The sequence below is a fragment of the Arachis hypogaea genome, chromosome 13 (genome assembly GCF_003086295.3).
Source record: "Arachis hypogaea cultivar Tifrunner chromosome 13, arahy.Tifrunner.gnm2.J5K5, whole genome shotgun sequence".
Taxonomy (NCBI): Eukaryota; Viridiplantae; Streptophyta; class Magnoliopsida; order Fabales; family Fabaceae; genus Arachis; species Arachis hypogaea.
The window spans coordinates 34,970,367-34,992,548 of NC_092048.1; the positions used below are offsets into that span (position 1 = coordinate 34,970,367).

At 39.4% G+C, this 22,182-nt stretch overlaps 1 protein-coding gene and 1 long non-coding RNA gene across 2 annotated transcripts; one reads left to right on the top strand and one right to left on the bottom strand.

Moving 5' to 3' along the window:
• Positions 1-200: 200 nt before the first annotated feature.
• Positions 201-2,000, top strand: LOC112770189 (uncharacterized). Its single transcript, XR_003186587.3, has 4 exons — positions 201-272; positions 1,022-1,107; positions 1,189-1,252; positions 1,363-2,000. It is a non-coding gene; the product is annotated as an uncharacterized lncRNA (long non-coding RNA).
• A 5,974-nt stretch (positions 2,001-7,974) lies between these two features.
• On the bottom strand, positions 7,975-21,914 carry LOC112775986 (protein FAR1-RELATED SEQUENCE 5-like). Its single transcript, XM_025819932.1, has 7 exons — positions 21,720-21,914; positions 10,700-10,759; positions 9,871-10,484; positions 9,374-9,774; positions 8,935-9,152; positions 8,159-8,797; positions 7,975-8,088 (listed from the first exon to the last, which is right to left on the bottom strand). The coding sequence occupies exons 1-7, from the start codon at positions 21,912-21,914 to the stop codon at positions 7,975-7,977; spliced, it is 2,241 nt and encodes a 746-aa protein (XP_025675717.1).
• Positions 21,915-22,182: the final 268 nt, after the last annotated feature.

Here is a 22,182-nt window from a genome sequence, read left to right on the forward strand (position 1 = left end):
ATTATTTGATCATCCAATCAAAAATTAATTATTTTTAATAATATGACATTCCACAATTTAATCAATGCATGAATGCCTCTTTGTATCATGCTGTTTTGTGCTAAACAAGCTTGTCTTTTTTTCTTTAATCTATTTAAATCCTGCTTCCGGGTACAAGAGCCGGATAAATAGACAATATTAAATTTTTTTTGTGTGCCTCAGGAAGCGGTAAAACAACCACACTATCTCAACTTCAGGCTTTCAACAATTCAAGCGTGCTAACCTACTATTAGGTGAGTCCCCGTTGCTTAGTTTTCCTTATATACTAATTTTCACACCATCCATGTTGGTTTCTACAACTTGATATCACGGTGTCCTTTGTCTTTCGGTTTTTGTATGATTATGGATTGTTGAAAAAAGAAATTCCAATTCTATATGCTCATGTGGGAGTCGCCTGAAGTGAATTGCTTTTTTGTGAATCATTTATTGGCATGCCTTCTTGTGAAGGAATGAAACAATATCTGGAGCTATCTAGTTGATGCATTGTGTGAAAGAATTTTTCCTTGATGATTGGTATGCTTCTAGTTGATGGATGTGCTCCTGGTCATTTGTTAGTGATACTTGAAAGCTATTTGGGTAGCACCTGTGATAGGGAATTCGATGGTGGGTGTGGTTGATAGACATGACCCATAGTAATTTTGATTGTTAGTTAAGTGTGCGGATGGTCAGTTATATTGTGTATTTACTGATATATGTGTTCAAGAATTAGTTTTCCATCCTAATTATAGATGGTTACTAATGGGAAGTTTTTAGCTTTGATATTTGTTTATCTTCCATAACATAGAAGATATTAATACAAGGCTATAATCCTTGATGCCAATATATTCGTATCTGACTCGATGCATCAGTGTAATATTCTCGTGCCATATAACTCAAATAAATTAGGTTACATCAATTGGTAAGTAATATCATGATTTTATTTATGTCATTTGAGTGGAGGTCACCTGAGGCTTCTGTAAGATTTAACATTGAAAGGTTTCAGGGGGACTATTACGTGAGCAAATTACCACGCTGCCCGAACGAATCAATCTGTATACCGGCTGAACTGAAACTCAGATGGGTAAAAAGGTATCGAACAAATTATAACACTAAAGCAACATATTTTTTTTCCATAACGTTATTCTAATCCTTTTTGGTTTTGCTCAACAGAAACTAGTAGAGACCCGGTGCTTGATGAGCGGATAATTTATACACTTTTTGGCATTGTTTTTAGGTAGTTTTTAGTAAGTTCAAGCTACTTTTAGGGATGTTTTCATTAGTTTTTATGTTAAATTCACATTTCTGGACTTTACTATGAGTTTGTATGTTTTTCTGTGATTTCAGGTAATTTCTAGCTGAAATTGAGGGACCTGAGCAAAACTCTGAAAAGAAGGCTAACAAAGGACTGCTGATGCTGTTGGAATCTGACCTCCCTGCACTCGAAATAGATTTTTTGGAGCTACAGAACTCCAAATGGCGCGCTCTTAATGGCGTTGAAAAGTAGACATCCAGAGCTTTCCAGCAATATATAATAGTTCATACTTTATTCGGGAATTGACGACATAAATTGGCGCTCAACGCCAGTTCCATGTTGCTGTCTGGAGTCAAACGCCAGAAACACGTCACGACCCGGAGTTGAACGCCCAAAACACGTTACAACTTGGCGTTCAACTCCAAAAGAAGCCTCAGCTCGTGGATAGATCAAGCTCAGCCCAAACATACACCAAGTGGGCCCCGGAAGTGGATTTATGCATCAATTACTTACTCCTGTAAACCCTAGTAGCTAGTCTAGTATAAATAGGATAGTTTACTATTGTATTAGATATCTTTGGACGTTTAGTTCTCAGATCATGGGGGCTGGCCTCTCGGCCATGCCTGAACCTTTCACTTATGTATTTTCAACGGTGGAGTTTCTACACACCATAGATTAAGGGTGTGGAGCTCTGCTGTACCTCAAGTTTTAATGCAATTACTACTATTTCCTATTCAATTCTCTTTATTCCTATTCTAAGATATTCGTTGCTCTTTAACTTGATGAATGTGATGATCCGTGACACTCATCATCATTCTCACCTATGAACGCGCGTGATTGACAACCACTTCCGTTCTACCTTAGGCCTGGTGCATATCTCTTGGATTCCTTAATCAGAATCTTCGTGGTATAAGCTAGAATTGATGGCGGCATTCATGAGAATCCGGAAAGTCTAAACCTTGTCTGTGGTATTCCGAGTAGGATTCTGCGATTGAATGACTGTGACAAGCTTCAAACTCGCGATTGCTGGGCGTGATGACAAACACAAAAGAATCAAGGGATTCTATTCCAACATGATCGAGAACCGACAGATGATTAGCCGTGCCGTGACAGAGCATTTGGACCTTTTTCACTGAGAGGATGGGACGTAGCCATTGACAACGGTGATGCCCTATATACAGCTTGCCATAGAAGGGAGTGATAAAATTGGATGAAAGAAGTAGGAAAGCAGAGATTCAGGAGGAGCACAGCATCTCCATACACTTATCTGAATTTCTCACCAATGATTTACATAAGTATTTCTATCCTAGTTTATTTATCTTTATTTTCTATTTATTTTATTAATCATATTTAAACCAATAATCCCTTAAATTAGTTAAATCCGCCTGACTGAGATTTACAAGATGACCATAGCTTGCTTCATACCAACAATCTCTTTGGGATCGACCCTTACTCACGTAAGGTTTATTACTTGGATGACCCAGTACACTTGCTGGTTAGTTGAATGGAGTTGTGACCACACATACCAAAGAGCTATTATCTTGAATTAAATTTCATACAAGTACAAAGAGTACGAATCACAATTTCGTCCACCAGTGCTCACCATGCTACATCAATAACTTATTTACGCACTTGGAACGACATCATGAGCGAGCTAAGTTGGACGAGATTGAGGCCATAGGATTTGGTTTCCTCCGCCGCGTACCACAATGGCATGTGAAACAGAGCATCATGCTCCAACTAGCCAGGGCTTATGAGGTTGACACAAACACGCTCATGGTGGACGCAGGGGAGATTCGCATTAGTGCCAAACTTATTGGCAATGTATTCGGCATACCTTCTCATGGTTAGTGTTAGTTATGTAGGATGAAAAAATTTCTCTGAGTGGTTTACTTTCTCCGTTGATGACACTTATTGATTGTGGGAAACTGTTCCATTTCTCGCAGGCGAACCAATCCCAGAATTGCAGAAGAAAAATCCATCGCATCTGGCAATTAAGGCGGAGTTTCAGAAGAAAACAACAAGCCAACTGCGTGAGTTTGTATTTGCTTGTCCAATGGAGACTAAGCAATAGAGGATGAGGTTTAGAAGATACTTTATCATGGTTATTTTGAAGATGTTTCTGAACCCCACAAGGCAGCAAACTATTTCTCCGTGGCACCTCCCTCCGATATTAGATGTGTCGAACCCTAGAAGGTTTCATTGGCCTTATCACATATTAAAGTGGCTGCGGGATGCGATAAGGAAATTCCAAGATGAGAACAGGGAAACATGCGGCGGGTGCATGTTCGTGTTGCTGGTAATGCATTAAATTAATTTAATTTGAATCCAATGTATGACCGTAGGTGTAATTCCTAAAATTTAAGTTATTTCTTTATAGGTTTTGTACTTTCAGCGCTTGAAACATGGTCCGTTGCATGCTTGTCGAGTACTTGAACCATGGATTGTTGAGTGGACCACTAATGAGCTTGATAAGAAGGCCGACTACGTCATCTCACAGGTTCAATCTTTACTAATGCATTTTATAAAATCTAGTTGAACAGAAAATGCAATTGGCAGTTCACATTGAAGTTTTAGAATCCTTTTTTGACCAAATGTTGAACACACAGGGTTGCATAGTCAAAAATGGAAGGAACAAGAGAAAGCAGAAGAAACAATGTTCGAGTAAAGGTGTTAACAAGGGGGGAGGTGTAAAAGGCCCTGCAACGACACTGACGAATCACCGTCTACCAAAGGGAAGACTTCACCTCATCCAAGCTATAGGAAGGCAGAAAAGGTGATTTGCTTTCCTTATTAAAGCTTGTGAGCTCAATTAATTGGATCCTTATTTATGTGATATGATCATTGATCGTTATCATAGAATTTACGATTACAAAATTGTAAAGTAACTTCATTATGTGGCTGTATGGCTTGTTTTGATATATGAAGTTCATAGAAGAACGATTAGGAGAGCTAAATTCAATGACCGTGTATGATATTTACATGTTTTTTTTTGTTGAAAGCTTGTTTGAATACAGTTGTGTCTTATTTTTATTAAGGTTTTATTTGAGTTGAGTTTATTACTTAAACAGGAGGATTTAGGATGCTCAAATTAGGATCTAATCTGAACTGGATAGATAACTTATGATTAATTTATTTGGATGGCTTTTTATGTATGAAAGAATTGCTTCATGGGGCTGCCTAGTTAATTCATTGTGTGAAAATATATTTTAGTGATGATTAGTGTGGTTGTAATTGAGGATGTTCACTGTAGTTGGGTTTTGGATGTAAAATATAGTGTGGCCATAGATGGTTAATTTTTTTGAACGATTGTGAGTTTGTTATGTTTTCCAAACGCCTGAAAGTTTACATTAGATTTTTCCATATATTTGTTGTCCCATGTTGAACACCGGGTTGCCCAGTCAACAATTCAATGAAAGAGAAAGGAAATAAGAAGCAGTCTTCGAGTAAAATGGGTAACAAGAAAGGAGGGTGTAAAAGGCCTTGCAAGGACACTGAGCAACTTCCGTCTACCAAAGGCAAGACTACATCTCAGCCAAGAAATAAGGAGACGGATAAGGTGGTTTGCTTTCTGTAGGATAGCTCATGTGATAATTTGAATTGGATGTTCACTTTGTTATATTTTTGGGTGCACACTTTAGTACGATTTGGTTGTTCACTTTAGTAAGGTTTTGTTTGTATGCTAATTAAAATGACGATATGCATGAATTTACATAACAGCAATCCAAGACTGGTTCGAGGAGAAAGTTGATTCTCAGTAGGAGCCGATCTAGACGCGGCACCAAAAAAGAAATTCCAAGAGAAAGTGTCTCAAGAAGCACTGCTTCGCCATTGGTAGTCTCGGAATCTGATGATGATGACCACGTGCCGCTTGCTAGAAGGATACGGTTGTTCCAACAGCACCCTCCGCCACATGATACAAGACAAGAAGATCCAGTGTTCAACGGCAATCATGAAAGTCATCAAGAAGGAAAAAATGACCTAAACAATGATTCTCCACACACACCGCCAGCAGCACCTGTACAGCTCAGTGACTATGATTTTGACCGGTTAGTGGTTTATTGATTACCTTGCTGTATGTTTTCCTTTTTTTTTTTATTTTCACACCCATGACATGTGATTAGCCGTCTAGCTAGGCATGACATGTTCTCTTAGCTAAATTCTTGTCCCATTCGTTTGCAGCGAATTTGACATCTCTATCGTTCAGTGTCCTGAATTTGAGCAAGTACTCAATAATGTTGAACAGGGGCACCAAACCAAAGCCATAATCATGCAACCCCTGCAAACAGTGTTTCCAATAAAATCACCCTATCATACACCGAGTCCAGGTAGACCGAGCTTTTCACTCGGTTTAACTCAGCTTGAAAAGACTCTAACCCCGTCCCCAATACATTCAATTCATCCAAGACTAAGTGAAATAAAGTTGGGGGAGACTAAGGAGGAACAAATCAGAACATGGATAATTAAACCGTCGTTGGATGAAAATCAAGATTTAGCTTCCTATGAAGGGCGGGACTACATGGTATTACAAAGGAAGGACTTCTGGACCTTGAAACTACGCAGTTGGGTAAACAGCTGTGTACGTATATGAACTTAAGCATGTGTTTTAATTCCCTATACTTATATCGGTGTTTGAATTACACTTGCTTAATACTCTGTGTAGGTAATTCAATGGATGTGCTATACTTTCAACGACACTGAATCATCTAGGTTCAAGCAAGAGTTCTATTGCGTGTGTCCAGGCATATTGGTAATTACATTCTTATTACTATGTTGAAAAAGCTTTTTATTGGGATTTTTACTATGTGTGGGTCTGCAGGAATCAGTCATAAAAAATGATAGTCTGGAAAGATTTATGGACGGTGTGGCACCAATTTATGATGGTCTTAGTCCAAGCTTTGGTGATGATACTAGGTTCTTTGACAAAGTAGCAGCAGCAAAGAGAAAATGGGTGAGTTGCTGTTTTGTATTTAATTACCTGTTGGAAATATGTTGTCGCATGATTTGAGAATGTTAAGGTTCTTGAATGGTCGAATGAGATCAATAGTTTTTGTTTTTTTTTTCTCACATGAAAAATCTCTTCATATTTGCTACTTGGTGCAGTGGTTAATTCCTTATTGTTGGAGGGGCCATTGGTGGGTATATGCATTTGATGTGGTTGCGAAGCGCTTACTTATTCTCGATAGTTTGCATTATGGACCAGAAGATGATAAACGAATAAAGCTCGATGCATATGTTGTAAGATACCATCATTCTTTTAAACAAAATACAGCCGCACAGTTCAAGTCGATATAATTTTGCTCGCGTATGTTCGTTCCATGATTTTCAGGGGAGACTATGTGAGGATATGGCAAGTATTTTTATTTCTGCATTCGTTCGGACTACGCACGGCCCAGCTCGTTCGTACGCGAGGGTTCCAAAGCAACCGAACAAGTGAGATGAAATTATAACCCAAATTTGATGCTTTTTTAGATTTCAATTCAAAATGTGTCGTACCATGTAACTTGGTTTTTCTCAACCTAATTGCAATAGCATTTTATTGTCCTGCAGCTTTGACTGTGGCATGTGTGTCATTAAGTTGATGGAAAGTTGGACCGAAGAACGTCAACTTTGTGAATGGGATAAGGTTTGTTAATTAAACATTTGAGCAAATGTCATTATTGATCTTGTAAAAATATAACTGTAACGGTTCTTAATACTAAACCAACTGATAAATTTACCCACAGGATTCACTCAGCTCAGACAGGATGGAGTTGATGCTAGACATTATCTATGGCCCACAGAATGCATCGGTAGGCCAGCTTATCTCGTTATTGGAAAACAAGGTTAAACCTGTTCGTCGTAATGCACCACGGAACAAGAAGAAGGACGTTAGTTCACCATACACTGCACCTAGCACACGGACATTGATTGAACGTGTGGAGGGATTACCGAAGGGGGCAATGCGCAGAGGGAGGAAGAAGTTGCTCACTTAGTATTAGTTACAATGAATTGAACTACCAAATTATACTGAGTTGACTTACTGCTGACATGCTTAAGGATTTGTTATTGTCACATTAGAAAGACTTGATTCAATGACATATTTTTTTCCTACAGTACAATGATTTATTAGTTATGTTACGTAAAATTTATCCATGTCTTTTTAGATGTTAGAATTCCGGATTTATCAAGTTTTTATGTAAAACTGTCATATTTGTGCATATTGAAATAGGTGACCACTAACCATCCACCAATATAGCTAAACTGAACATCTTATACCTTACAATAATGAACATTCAGTCTAACAAGGTCAAAATCAAAACACAAATGCTAAATGGCTAACCATCCTTATTTATAGTAGAAATAAACATCTGAACACCTATAGAAATGAACATCCACTTTAGTTCATTAAAAAATTCCTGACAACAATGTCTATGACGAACAGCTACATACCGAAAAACTATATAGTAAAGCATGTAGAAATCTTGAACAACTTAATTAAACTACAACGTAAATTACAGAATAACCATCAAATATACACATTATGCATTAAGTCTACTGGAAAAAAAATAGTAAAATGGTTCGGTTTCACTCGAAAAAATGGTTCTTGCAATTAATAACATGTGGACCTTTTGCAACAGCTGCCTTCGAACCTTGAAACTAACAATAATCCTTAAACACAGAGATGAGAAAATATACACAATCACAAACTTGTCCAACTAATCCTACTTTTTGTTGAAGGAGCTTAACAAAGACATGAAATCACCGGCTTGTTCGGGGACATTTAGGCCAGCAACAGAACCATGGTGTATATCTTGAAATGCGTGTGGACGAACCACCTGTCCAAAAAAAAGTAGAAAAAAGTCCAAAAGTTATGTTCTAGAATAGTAATATACCAAATAAACATACAAAGTTGAGATTAAGCCAAACATCTACCGGGGATGACTTCTTTTGTTTTCTCCGCCTTGAATTCTTGAAGCACTTCTCAAGGGCAGCGCCGAGCCTCTTACTCTTTGGCCTCCCCTTTGTGGTAACCTTCAATGGACCTTGGATGTCATCAACACTGACATCGTTCGAACTCTGTGAGCCAATGTTTGTCTGGGTCTTTGACATGCTCTCAGACCTCTTTTTGGCATGGTGCGCATCCAACTTGGCCATTGTTTCTTCCAAAGCAACATGCAGCAATGCTGTTTCTTCATTGTCACCGACGAACTCTTGAGCAACATTATAGAAGTGCGCACACAGTCCCCTGAATGCAACATGACTCTCATCCGACCGACTGATATCATGGCTACTTTTGACATACGTATGTTTGCGCTTTATGTTCTTGCTCCATCGAGGGAGAACATAACATGAAGGTACTTTGTACACTTTATATGAATGGAAAACTTCAAGGTAGTGACAGCACAACACACTTGAACTCTCAAAAAGATTGCACTCATAACGAAGCTCCTGTGTGGAATGGTCAAAGTGAACATCGTACGGAACGCATAGAATAGTATCGTTGACTAGTTTCTCCTCTTCCACCATCACGCAGACCAATGGATCCTGTTCATCAACTGCAGAAATTAAATGATGCAGTTAGCCTTCTTCACAAACTCAATTTGAACATCCCTAAAAATGCTCGTGGTATACTCTTGCTGAAATTATTTCTCCATAGGCGAGGTGGTTGCACAAGGGATAACCCCCCTCGAGTTTGCAGCATCATCCTCCAGTTTTCTCTGCTCCTTAAATCCAAGAACATTGTCATATTCATGAACAAATTGAACCAAGCTAGTTTTACTGTGTAAGTATCCACCGTAGAATGCGTGCATGCTCTCACTCCTTTGAGTATTCCGCATTGCTGCCCAAAATTCACCCTTGAAGTATATTGGGATCCACATACGTCGGTCATCATACAGATCTACAGGGAATAAATAATCCCAAATTAAGGATAGAAAGCTTACACCAAACATATTACTACAACTGAGATATGACCATCCACAATCACTGATATATTAAACATCCAAATGTATACTATAATGAACATCCATATAATTGTCATAAAAAATTACGCATATACTAAACATTCAGATGCCAAACAATTGCAATAAAAGCGTGTGAAGTAATCATACAGTAACAAACCTGACAGCCACGTGTTGTTATGTAAGTTGTACTCATCTATAAAATCAGCCCAGTTATCTTCAAATGACTTCTCGGTCCGAGAGTTCCACACAATGTCGTTTAGGTCAGCATACAAAGCTCCGTACTGACGGTAAACCCCAAGCTTAGAAGGTAACTTATTCATAATATGCCAGATGCACCACCTGTGGCGTGTGTCGGGTAAAGTATTTTTGATCGCACGATACATGGATCGACATTGATCGGTTATGATACACTGTGGAGCAGTTCCCATGCACTTGACCCATTGGCTAAAAACCCACTCATAACTTGTGATTTCCTTATTCCCCAACAAAGCACAACCGAGGAGGGTCAACCTACCATGGTGGTTGACCCCAATGAACGACACAAACGGTAATCCATGCCTACCAGAAAAACCAGCCAGATGTAAGAAATGCCAATCACGATCGAATAACATTTTATCAAGAAAAGGAAAAAATACCAACTTAACTACTACGTACCTATTCCTTCTGTAAGTGCTATCAACTGACACAACGTTTCCGTAGTATTCATACGATGCCCTACACCTTGCATCGACCCATACTACACTCTTGAATTTACACTCATCATCCAACTCCACCGCATAAAAGAAGTTCGGATTGATGTCCTTCATTCTCCTGAAGTAGCTCATCATCTCCCTGACATCCGCATTCACGTTGCTATTTCGGAGCCTTGCTGTTATATAATTTCTTAAATCCTTCTCTGAGAATCCCAAGTTAGAAGGGCCACCAGCCTCATTTGACAAAGCAAAGAATGTCTTGTTTGGTCGAATTCCAGCCTCATCATTATCCTCGATCACGCACTTCGCATGCATGGTCAGCTGCCTATACTCATGGTAGTGCACTGCCTTTTTCGGTGAACATGGCTGAGAGTGCGCCAAGTCAACCTTGAGCAAAACCCAGTCTTGCACGTCTTTATCAAACTTTACATATATCCTTGCCTTGCACCCAGCAGCTGAAATCGTATTCTTCCACGTTGGTGCTCTAACACGAGACTCGCAGATCCCGTCGCGATTACAGTGTATAGATTGGTTAATGGGAGCCTTTGTGATCTTATCAAATGTTGTCGTCCTTATCTTAGTTGCAAATCCAGCGCATAGGTCACATAAAAGTCATGAGCCATCTGTAACTGAGCAAACCGCATCCCAACTCTTGGTATCTCGTCTTCTTGAAGGCAACCATGATCTGGTAACTGTATTTTATATTAATTCGAACGAAAAATTAATTACCATTAGTTATCAAATCAAACATGAACATTATGAGTACACAAAAGTAATCTAGAGTCCAATACCTCATCAACAAGCTCCATCTTTTCACTTCCAACATCTGTAACATCCGACAACTGCGTGGCCTAAAATTTCCAAACAAACAGAGTAACCAAAAGGAGGAAGATCCTGATCAAAACTCATTTCAATAAAATCTCTAAAACAATCACCGAAAACACATCAACAGCTACAAAACAAGCAAAGAGATTTTTTTTTCATTTCATGTATTATTTAATTAATTTTCACCATTTATTTGTTTTTTTTTTCTCATTCAATGAAAATCATTGGGAATTATTTGTTCCATTTTGGCTAATAGTTAAGGGCCTTACTCACCCTTTAGTGGCTTCTTTTTTCACTCCAGCCACAAAATTTTTTTCGTGTATATTTACATACACACACTCATTTCTTCGGATGCAAGAAGAACATAAGTACATCATTCATTAACTACATATTCCCATAAGCATGAAAAACATTAAAATAAAAGGCAGGAAGCATACGAGCATATAACTAAAAGATATGCAGTGAGCATATATACATACCATTACATGATTAAAATACTAATATAAGCATGAAAAATAACCAAATACAAGGCAGGAAGCATATCAGCATATAACTAAAAAAATATGCAGTGAGCATATAAATACATGATTAAAACACTAATATAAGCATTCCATGGTTAGCATGCTGCAAATACAAGTACCATTCACTACAATTTAGTAAACAAATTCAGCCATTGTATCACCCTATGGTTATCTATTTTAAATACTTGCTTGATGATGAGCGGATAATTTATACGCTTTTTGGCATTGTTTTTAGTATGTTTTTAGTATGTTTTAGTTAGTTTTTAGTATATTTTTATTAGTTTTTATTTAAAATTCACTTTTCTGGACTTTACTATGAGTTTGTGTATTTTTCTGTGATTTCAGGTATTTTCTGGCTGAAATTGAGGGATCTGAGCAAAAATCTGATTCAGAGACTAAAAGGACTGCAGATGCTGTTGGATTCTGACCTTTCTGCACTCGAAGTGGATTTTCTGGAGCTACAGAAGCCCAATTGGTGCGCTCTCAACTAAGTTGGAAAGTAGACATCCTGGGCTTTCCATCAATGTGTAATAGTTCATACTTTGCCCGAGATTTGATGGCCCAAACCGGCGTTCCAAATCAGCTCAAGATTGCCCGGCGTTTAACGCCGGAACTGGCACAAGAATGGGAGTTAAACGCCCAAACTGGCACAAAAGCTGGCGTTTAACTCCAAGAAGAGTCTCTACACATGAAAGCTTCAATGCTCAGCACAAGCACACACCAAGTGGGCCCGGAAGTGGATCTTTATGTCATTTTACTCATCTTTGTAAACCCTAAGCTACTAGTTTTCTACATATAGGACCTTTTGCTATTGTATTCAGATATCGAGGTCTGGAGTCTTTAGATCATGAGGCTGGCCTCACGGCCATGCCTAGACCTTGTTCTTATGTATTTTCAACGGTGGAGTTTCTACACACCATAGATTAAGGTGTGGAGCTCTGCTGTACCTCGAGTATTAATGCAATTACTATTGTTCTTCTATTCAATTCAGCTTGTTCTTATTCTAAGATATCACTTGCTCCTAAACTTGATGAATGTGATGATCCGTGACACTCATAATCATTCTCACCTATGAACGTGTGCCTGACAACCACCTCCGTTCTACCTTAGATTGGGTGGATATCTCTTGGATTCTTTAACCGAAATCTTCGTGGTATAAGCTAGAATTGATGGCGGCATTCAAGAGAATCCGGAAGGTCTAAACCTTGTCTGTGTTATTCTGAGTAGGATTCAATGATTGAATGACTGTGATGAGCTTCAAACTCGCGATTGTGGGGCGTTAGTGACAGACGCAAAAGAATCACTGGATTCTATTCCGACATGATCGAGAACCGACAGCTGAATAGCCGTGCCGTGACAGGGTGCGTTGAACATTTTCACTGAGAGGACGGGACTGTAGCCACTGACAACGGTGATGCCCAACATACAGCTTGCCATGGAAAGGAGTAAGAAGGATTGGATGAAGACAGTAGGAAAGCAGAGAGACAGAAGGGACAAAGCATCTCCATACGCTTATCTGAAATTCTCACCAATGAATTGCATAAGTATCTCTATCCTTATCTTATATTTTATATTATCCTCCATAACCATTTGAGTCTGCCTGACTGAGATTTACAAGATGACCATAGCTTGCTTCATACCAACAATCTCCGTGGGATCGACTCTTACTCACGTAAGGTTTATTACTTGGACGACCCAGTGCACTTGCTGGTTAGTTGTGCGAAGTTGTGATAAAGAGTTGAGATTGCAATTGAGCGTACCATGTTGATGGCGCCATTGATGATCACAATTTCCGCGCACCAAGTTTTTGGCACCGTTGTCGGGGATTGTTTGAGTTTGGACAACTGACGGTTCATCTTGTTGCTTAGATTAGGTATTTTTCAGAATTTTTAAGAATGAATTCTAGTGTTTCAAGGTGATGTTCTTATCATCACCAAAGTTGATTGAGTCTCATCAATTTAGCTCTTGAATGTAATGTCCTGCTGAAACTTGGCCAGTCATGTCTAATATCTTTAGACTAAAGCTTTAGACTAACATTGCATGATTCCTGGAATTCTTATTAAAATTTTTGAATCTCTTTATTTTCTTTTCAACATAATTTTCGAAAAATCCAAAAAAAAAATTACAAAATCATAAAAACCAAAAATATTTTTATGTTTCTTGTTTGAGTCTAGTGTCTCATTTTAAGTTTGGTGTCTTGCATGCATTGTTTATTTGATCTCAGTTCCATTTTCAAGCCAATAATACAGGGAATTGAAGATTCAGTACATGCAACAGAAGAATTACACAAAAAAAGCTGGGCGTTCAAAACGCCCAGTGAAGAAGGAAAACTGGCGTTTAACGCCCCAAAAGGTAGCATTTTGGGCGTTAAACGCCAGAATGGATACCATTCTGGGCGTTTAACGCCAAGATGGCACAAGAGGGAAGATTTTGTTTTTAATTCAATTTTTTTTCAAGTTTTCATAATTTTTCAAAATCAAATCTTTTTCAAATCATATCTTTTCAATCATATATTTTCAAAATCAATTTCTTTCCATTTTCAAAAATACTTGCTAACAATTAATGATTTGATTCAACATTCCAAGTATGTTGCCTTTTCTGTTGAGAGAGGTTTAATGTTTGAATCATATCTTTTCTTGTTAGCCAAGTCATTGATTTTCAAAATCACATCTTTTTCAAAATAGTTTTCAATCATATCTTTTTGATTTATAATTTCAAAATCTTTTTCAAAATCACTTTATTTCTTTTTCAACTTTATTTTCAAAAATCATTCTTCAATTTTTCAAAATGTTTTTAAAATGTTTTTAATTAATTTTCAAAAATTTCTTCCCCTCTTCTCACATCCTTCTATTTATAGAGTAACACTCCTCCTCAATGCACAATTTGAACTCTATCTCACTAAGTTCGAATTCTTCTACCTCTTCCTTCTATTTTTTGTTCCTCTGACACCTCAAGGAATCTCTATACTGTGACATAGAGGATTCCACATTTTCTTGTTCTCTTCTCTTTCATATGAGCAGGAGCAAAGACAAAGGCATTCTTGTTGAAGCTGACCCTGAACCTGAAAGGACCTTGAAGCGAAAGCTAAGAGAAGCTAAAGCACAACTCTCTGTAGAGGACCTAACAGAATTCTTCAAAGAAGAAGACATGGCATCCGAAAACAACGACAATGCCGACAATGCAAGGAAGGTGCTGGGTGACTTTACTGCACCTACTCCCGACTTCTATGGGAGAAGCATCTCTATCCCTGCCATTGGAGCAAACAACTTTGAGCTTAAGCCTCAATTAGTTTCTCTAATGCAACAGAATTGCAAGTTCCATGGACTTCCACTGGAAGATCCTCATCAGTTTTTAGCTGAGTTCTTGTAAATCTGTGACACTGTCAAGACTAATGGGGTTAACCCTGAGGTCTGCAGACTACGCTATTCCCTTTTGCTGTAAGAGACAGAGCTAGAATATAGTTGGACTCACAACCTAAAGAAAGCCTGAACTCTTGGGAAAAGCTAGTCAATGCCTTCTTGGCAAAGTTCTTTCCACCTCAAAAATTGAGTAAGCTTAGAGTGGAAGTCCAAACCTTCAGACAGAAGGAAGGTGAATCCCTCTATGAAGCTTGGAAAAAATACAAACAATTGATCAGAAAATGTCCTTCTGACATGCTTTCTGAATGGAGCATCATAGGTATTTTCTATGATGGTCTGTCTGAACTGTCCAAGATGTCATTGGACAGCTCTGCTGGAGGATCTCTTCATCTGAAGAAGACGCCTGCAGAAGCTCAAAAACCCATTGAAATGGTTGCAAATAACCAATTCATGTACACTTCTGAAAGGAATCCTGTGAACAATGGGACGAATCAGAAGAAAGGAGTTCTTGAGATTGATACTCTGAATGCTATATTGGCTCAGAATAAAATATTGACTCAGCAAGTTAATATGATTTCTCAAAGTCTGTTTGGAATGCAAGCTGCACCAGGCAGTGCTAAGGACGCTTCATCTGAAGAAGAAGCTTATGATCCTGAGAACCCTTCAATGGAAGAGGTGAATTACATGGGAGAACCCTATGGAAACACATACAATCCTTCATGGAGAAATCATCCAAATCTCTCATGGAAGGATCAACAGAGACCTCAACAAGGTTTCAACAACAATAATGGTGGAAGAAACAGGTTTAGCAATGGCAAGCCTTTTCCATCATCTTCTCAGCAACAGACAGAGAATTCTAAGCAGAACCATTCTGACTTAGCAACCATGGTCTCTGATCTAATCAAAACCACTCAAAGTTTCATGATTGAAACAAGGTCCTCCATTAGAAACTTGGAGGCACAAGTGGGTCAGCTGAGCAAGAAAGTTACTGAACTCCCTCCTAGTACTCTTCCAAGCAATACTGAAGAGAATCCAAAAGGAGAGTGCAAGGTCATCAACATGGCCGAATTTGGAGAGGAGGAAGAGGCAGTGAACGCCACTGAGGAAGACCTCAATGGACGTCCACTGGCCTCCAATGAGTTCCCTAATGAGGAACCATGGGAATCTGAGGCTCACACTGAGACCATAGAGATTCCATTGGATTTACTTCTGCCATTCATGAGCTCTGATGAGTATTCTTCCTCTGAAGAGGAAGAAGATATCACTGAAGAGCAAGTCGCTAAGTATCTTGGAGCAATCATGAAGCTAAATGACAAGTTATTTGGTAATGAGACTTGGGAGGATGAACCTCCACTGCTCATCAAAGAACTGGATGACTTGACTAGGCAAAAATTACCTCAAAAGAGACAGGACCCTGGGAAGTTCTCAATCCCTTGTATTATAGGCACCATGACCTTTGAGAAGGCCCTGTGTGACCTAGGGTCAAGCATAAACCTCATGCCTCTCTCTGTAATGGAGAAGCTAGGGATCTTTGAGGTGCAAGCTACAAGAATCTCACTAGAGATGGCAGACAATTCAAGAAAACAAGCTTATGGACTTGTAGAGGATGTTCTGGTAAAGGTTGAAGACCATTACATCCCTGCTGATTTTATAGTCCTAGAGACTGGGAAGTGCATGGATGAATCCATCATCCTTGGCAGACCCTTCATAGCCACAGCAAAGGCTGTGATTGATGTTGACAGAGGAGAATTGATCATTCAAGTGAATGAAGAATCCTTTGTGTTTAAGGCTCAAGGATATCCCTCTGTAACCATGGAGAGAAAACATGAAGAGCTTCTCTCAAAATAGAGACAAACAGAGCCCCCACAGTCAAACTCTAAGTTTGGTGTTGGGAGGCCACAACCAACTTCTAAGTTTGGTGTTGAACCCCTACATTCAAACTCTAAGTTTGGTGTTGGGAGGTTCCAACATTGCTCTGAGTATCTGTGAGGCTCCATGAGAGCCCACTGTCAAGCTACTGACATTAAAGAAGCGCTTGTTGGGAGGCAACCCAATTTTATTATATTTATCTATTTTCCTTTGTTATTTTATTTTTTTAGGTTGATGATCATGGGAAGTCACAAAATCAATTGAAAAAGCAGAAACAGAATGAAAAATAGAAAGAAAAATAGCACACCCTGGAGGAAAACCTTGCTGGCATTTAAACGCCAGTGAGTGCAGCAAATGGGCGTTTAACGCCCAGTCTGGCACCATTCTGGGCGTTTAACGCCAGAAAAGGGCACCAGACTGGCGTTAAATGCCAGGGAAGGGCAAGAAGTTGGCGTTAAACGCCAGAAATGGGCACCAGCCTGGCGTTTAACGCCAGAATTGGCATGAAGAGCATTTTTTGCTCGCCACTTGGTGCATGGATGAATTTTCCTTGACACCTCAGGATCTGTGGACCCCACAGGATCCCCACCTACCCCCCACTCTCTCTCTTCTTCACCCATTCACCAATCACCTCAACACCTCTTCCCCAAAAATCCCTCACCTATCAAATCCACTATTCTCTTCACCACTCACATCCATCCTTCATAAAACCCCACCTACCTCACCATTCAAATTCAAACCACTTTCCCTCCCAAACTCACCCATAATGGCCGAACCATACACCCCCTCTCCACTCCTATATAAACCCATCCTCACTCCTTCATTTTCACACAACCTACACACTACTCCCCCCTTGGCCGAACCAAAAAGCCAACTCCATCTCCTCTATTTCTTCTTCTACTCTCTTCTTTCTTCTTTTGCTCGAGGACGAGCAAACCTTCTAAGTTTGGTGTGGTAAAAGCATTACTTTTTATTTTTCCATAACCATTTATGGCATCTAAGGCCGGAGAAACCTCTAGAAAGAGGAAAGGGAAGGCAAAAGCTTCCACCTCCGAGCCATGGGAGATGAAAAGATTCATCTCAAGGGTGCATCAAGACCACTTCTATGAAGTTATGGCCATGAAGAAGGTGATCCCCGAGGTCGTGAATATCCGGAGATCCGACATGAGATCAAAAGAAGAGGTTGGGAAGTTCTCACTAACCCCATTCAACAAGTCGGAATCTTAATGGTTCAGGAGTTCTATGCTAATGCATGGATCACCAAGAACCATGATCAAAGTGTGAACCCGGACCCAAAGAATTGGCTTACAATGGTTCGGGAGAAATACTTAGATTTTTGTCCGAAAAATGTAAGGTTGGCATTCAACTTGCCCATGATGCAAGGAGATGAACATCCTTACACTAGAAGGGTCAACTTTGATCAAAGGTTGGACCAAGTCCTCATAGACATTTGTGAAGAGGGTGCTCAATGGAAGAGAGATTCAAGAGGGAAGCCGGTTCAACTGAGAAGGCATGACCTCAAGCCCGTGGCTAGGGGATGGTTGGAGTTTATCCAATGCTCAATCATTCCCACAAGCAACCGGTCTAAAGTTACTATAGACCGGGCCATCATGATTCATATCATCATGATTGGAGAGGAAGTAGAAGTTCATGAGGTTATAGCCCAAGAACTTTATAAGTTGGCGGACAAGTCCTCTATCTTGGCAAGGTTAGCTTTTCCTCATCTTATTTGTCACCTCTGTTATTCAGTTGGAGTTGACATAGAGGGAGACATCCTCATTAATGAAGACAAGCCCATCACTAAGAAAAGGATGGAGCAAACAAGAGATCCCACTCATCATGAAATCCCTGAGATACCTCAAGGGATGCACTTTCCTCCACAAAACTATTGGGAGAAAATCAACACCTCCCTAGGAGAATTGAGTTCCAATATGGGACAACTAAGGGTGGAGCATCAAGAACATTCCATTCTCCTCCATGAAATTAGAGAAGATCAAAGAATCATGAGAGAGGAGCAACAAAGGCAAGGAAGAGACATTGAGGAGCTCAAGCACTCCATAAGATCTTCAAGAGGAAGAACAAGCCGCCATCACTAAGGTGGACCCGTTCTTTAATCTCCTTGTTCTTTATTTTCCTGTTTTTCGAATTTTCATGCTTATGTTTGTCCATGTTTGTGTCTTATGATCATTAGTGTCCTAGTGTCTATGCCTTAAAGTTATGAATATCCTATGAATCCATCACCTTTCTTAAAATAAAAAATGTTCTTAATTGAAAAAGAGAAGAATTGCATGAACTTTGAATTTTATAACAGATTAATTATTTTGATGTGGTGGCAATACTTTTGTTTTCTGAATGTATGCTTGAACAGTGCATATGTCTTTTGAATTTGTTGTTCATGAATGTTAAAATTGTTGGCTCTTGAAAGAATGATGAAAAAGGAGACATGTTACTGAGGATCTGAAAAATCATAAAAATGATTCTTGAAGCAAGAAAAAGCAGTGAATTCAAAAAAAAAAGAGAGCATATTCGAAAAAAAAAAAGAAGAAAAAAAAAGAGATAAAGCAAGCAGAAAAATCCAATAGCCCTTTAAACCAAAAGGCAAGGGTAAAAATAAAAAGGATCCAAGGCTTTGAGCATCAGTGGATAGGAGGGCCCACAGGAATAAAATCCTGGCCTAAGCGGCTAAACCAAGCTGTCCCTAACCATGTGCTTGTGGCGTGAAGGTGTCAAGTGAAAACTTGAGACTGAGCGGTTAAAGTCGTAATCCAAGGCAAGAAGAGTGTGCTTAAGAACCCTGGACACCTCTAATTGGGGACTCTAGCAAAGCTGAGTCACAATCTGAAAAGGTTCACCCAGTTATGTGTCTGTGGCATGTATGTATCCGGTGGTAATACTGGAAGACAGAGTGCTTTGGGCCACAGCCAAGACTCATAAAGTAGCTGTGTTCAAGAATCATCATACTTAACTAGGAGAATCAATAACACTATCTGGAATCTGAGTTCCTATAGAAGCCAATCATTCTGAATTTCAAAGGATAAAGTGAGATGCCAAAACTATTCAGAGGCAAAAAGCTAAAGCCCCGCTCATCTAATTAATACTGATCTTCATAGATGTTTTTGGAGTTCATTGCATATTCTCTTCTTTTTATCTTATTTGATTTTCAGTTGCTTGGGACAAGCAACAATTTAAGTTTGGTGTTGTGATGAGCGGATAATTTATACGCTTTTTGGCATTGTTTTTAGTATGTTTTTAGTATGTTTTAGTTAGTTTTTAGTATATTTTTATTAGTTTTTAGTTAAAATTCACTTTTCTGGACTTTACTATGAGTTTGTGTTTTTTTCTGTGATTTCAGGTATTTTCTGGCTGAAATTGAGGGATCTGAGCAAAAATCTGATTCAGAGACTAAAAGGACTGCAGATGCTGTTGGATTCTGACCTTCCTGCACTCGAAGTGGATTTTCTAGAGCTACAGAAGCCCAATTGGTGCGCTCTCAACTGCGTTAAAAAGTAGATATCCTGGGCTTTCCAGCAATGTATAATAGTCCATACTTTTCCCGAGATTTGATGGCCCAAACTGGCGTTTCAAATTAGCTCAAGATTGCCCGGCGTTTAACGCCGGAACTGGCACAAGAATGGGAGTTAAACGCCCAAACTGGCACAAAAGCTGGCGTTTAACTCCAAGAAGAGTCTCTACACATGAAAGCTTCAATGCTCAGCCCAAGCACACACCAAGTGGGCCCGGAAGTGGATCTTTATGTCATTTTACTCATCTTTGTAAACCCTAAGCTACTAGTTTTCTACATATAGGACCTTTTGCTATTGTATTCAGATATCGAGGTCTGGAGTCTTTAGATCATGAGGCTGGCCTCACGGCCATGCCTAGACCTTGTTCTTATGTATTTTCAATGGTGGAGTTTCTACACACCATAGATTAAGGTGTGGAGCTCTGCTGTACCTCGAGTATTAATGCAATTACTATTGTTCTTCTATTCAATTCAGCTTGTTCTTGTTCTAAGATATCACTTGCTCCTAAACTTGATGAATGTGATGATCCGTGACACTCATCATCATTCTCACCTATGAACGTGTGCCTGACAACCACCTCCGTTCTACCTTAGATTGGGTGGATATCTCTTGGATTCTTTAACCGGAATCTTCGTGGTATAAGCTAGAATTGATGGCGGCATTCAAGAGAATCCAGAAGGTCTAAACCTTGTCTATGGTATTCTGAGTAGGATTCAATGATTGAATGACTGTGACGAGCTTCAAACTCGCGATTGTGGGGCGTTAGTGACAGACGCAAAAGAATCACTGGATTCTATTCCGACATGATCGAGAACCGACAGCTGAATAGCCGTGCCGTGACAGGGTGCGTTGAACATTTTCACTGAGAGGACGGGACTGTAGCCACTGACAACGGTGATGCCCAACATACAGCTTGCCATAGAAAGGAGTAAGAATGATTGGATGAAGACAGTAGGAAAGCAGAGAGACGGAAGGGACAAAGCATCTCCATACCCTTATCTGAAATTCTCACCAACGAATTGCATAAGTATCTCTATCCTTATCTTATATTTTATATTATCCTCCATAACCATTTGAGTCTGCCTGACTGAGATTTACAAGATGACCATAGCTTGCTTCATACCAACAATCTTCGTGGGATCGACCCTTACTCGCGTAAGGTTTATTACTTGGACGACCCAGTGCACTTGCTGGTTAGTTGTGCGAAGTTGTGATAAAGAGTTGAGATTGCAATTGAGCGTACCATGTTGATGGCGCCATTGATGATCACAATTTTCGCGCACCACTTGATCATCACGTATGGATAGTATACGGACACCATAAATAAAAATGCATTCATATAAGCATACCTAAAAATTAAATTATGCTATCCCGTCATCCATAAAATCACGTAAGTCCATAATAAGATGATTAGCAAATAAAGATGCCATTTAAAATGAAGAGAGCATATAAAAAAAACGTACGCAAAAATGTGCTCCTGGATGTAATCATATAAGCATGAAATTGTTAATTAATTTTAGCTAATCCTCAATGCATGTAATGATACCATTAAATATAAAACAAACATAAATTTATTTGCATCTCAACTGATTGCTTACAATTGCATGTTTCAATAACCATACAATTAAAGTACTCATTTACATTGTGACTAAACATAAAAACTGAACGTAGAATAAACATCCATGGCAGAAATTGAGGATCCTAATTGCTCACCTTGTTCGACTTAAAACCATGGCCTGCGACATCGCCGGCTAAGTTTTCTTGTTCGTATGATAAATTCTCTGAAACGTCAGAGGCTACACAATCTAGCGGTTCCACTATATCGACCTCCATTAATGAATTTCGGCTAGGTGAAGTGCATAAAGGAGGATCCTCGCTTGAAACACGTTCTTCTTGCGATTCTGCCATTCTGAAGGAGTGAATCGGCTTCGTTCTGTGCGGAGGAGAGTGCAGCGCTGGTTGGTTAGTTGTTATTGGCGGTGGACTGTTCAATCATAGCTGAAGGAGGAAGCCGATCCCAGGACGCAGTGCTGGGCCGTTGACTGCTCTGGGAGGTGGAAATTAGCGCATGGGGCAGCCGTGAACCGAGGAGGATATGCCGCCAGGAAGATTCTCGTTTTAACCTAAATGATTGATTTAAATCTATAATTAAGAGTAATTTTAAATGGTTTTAGAT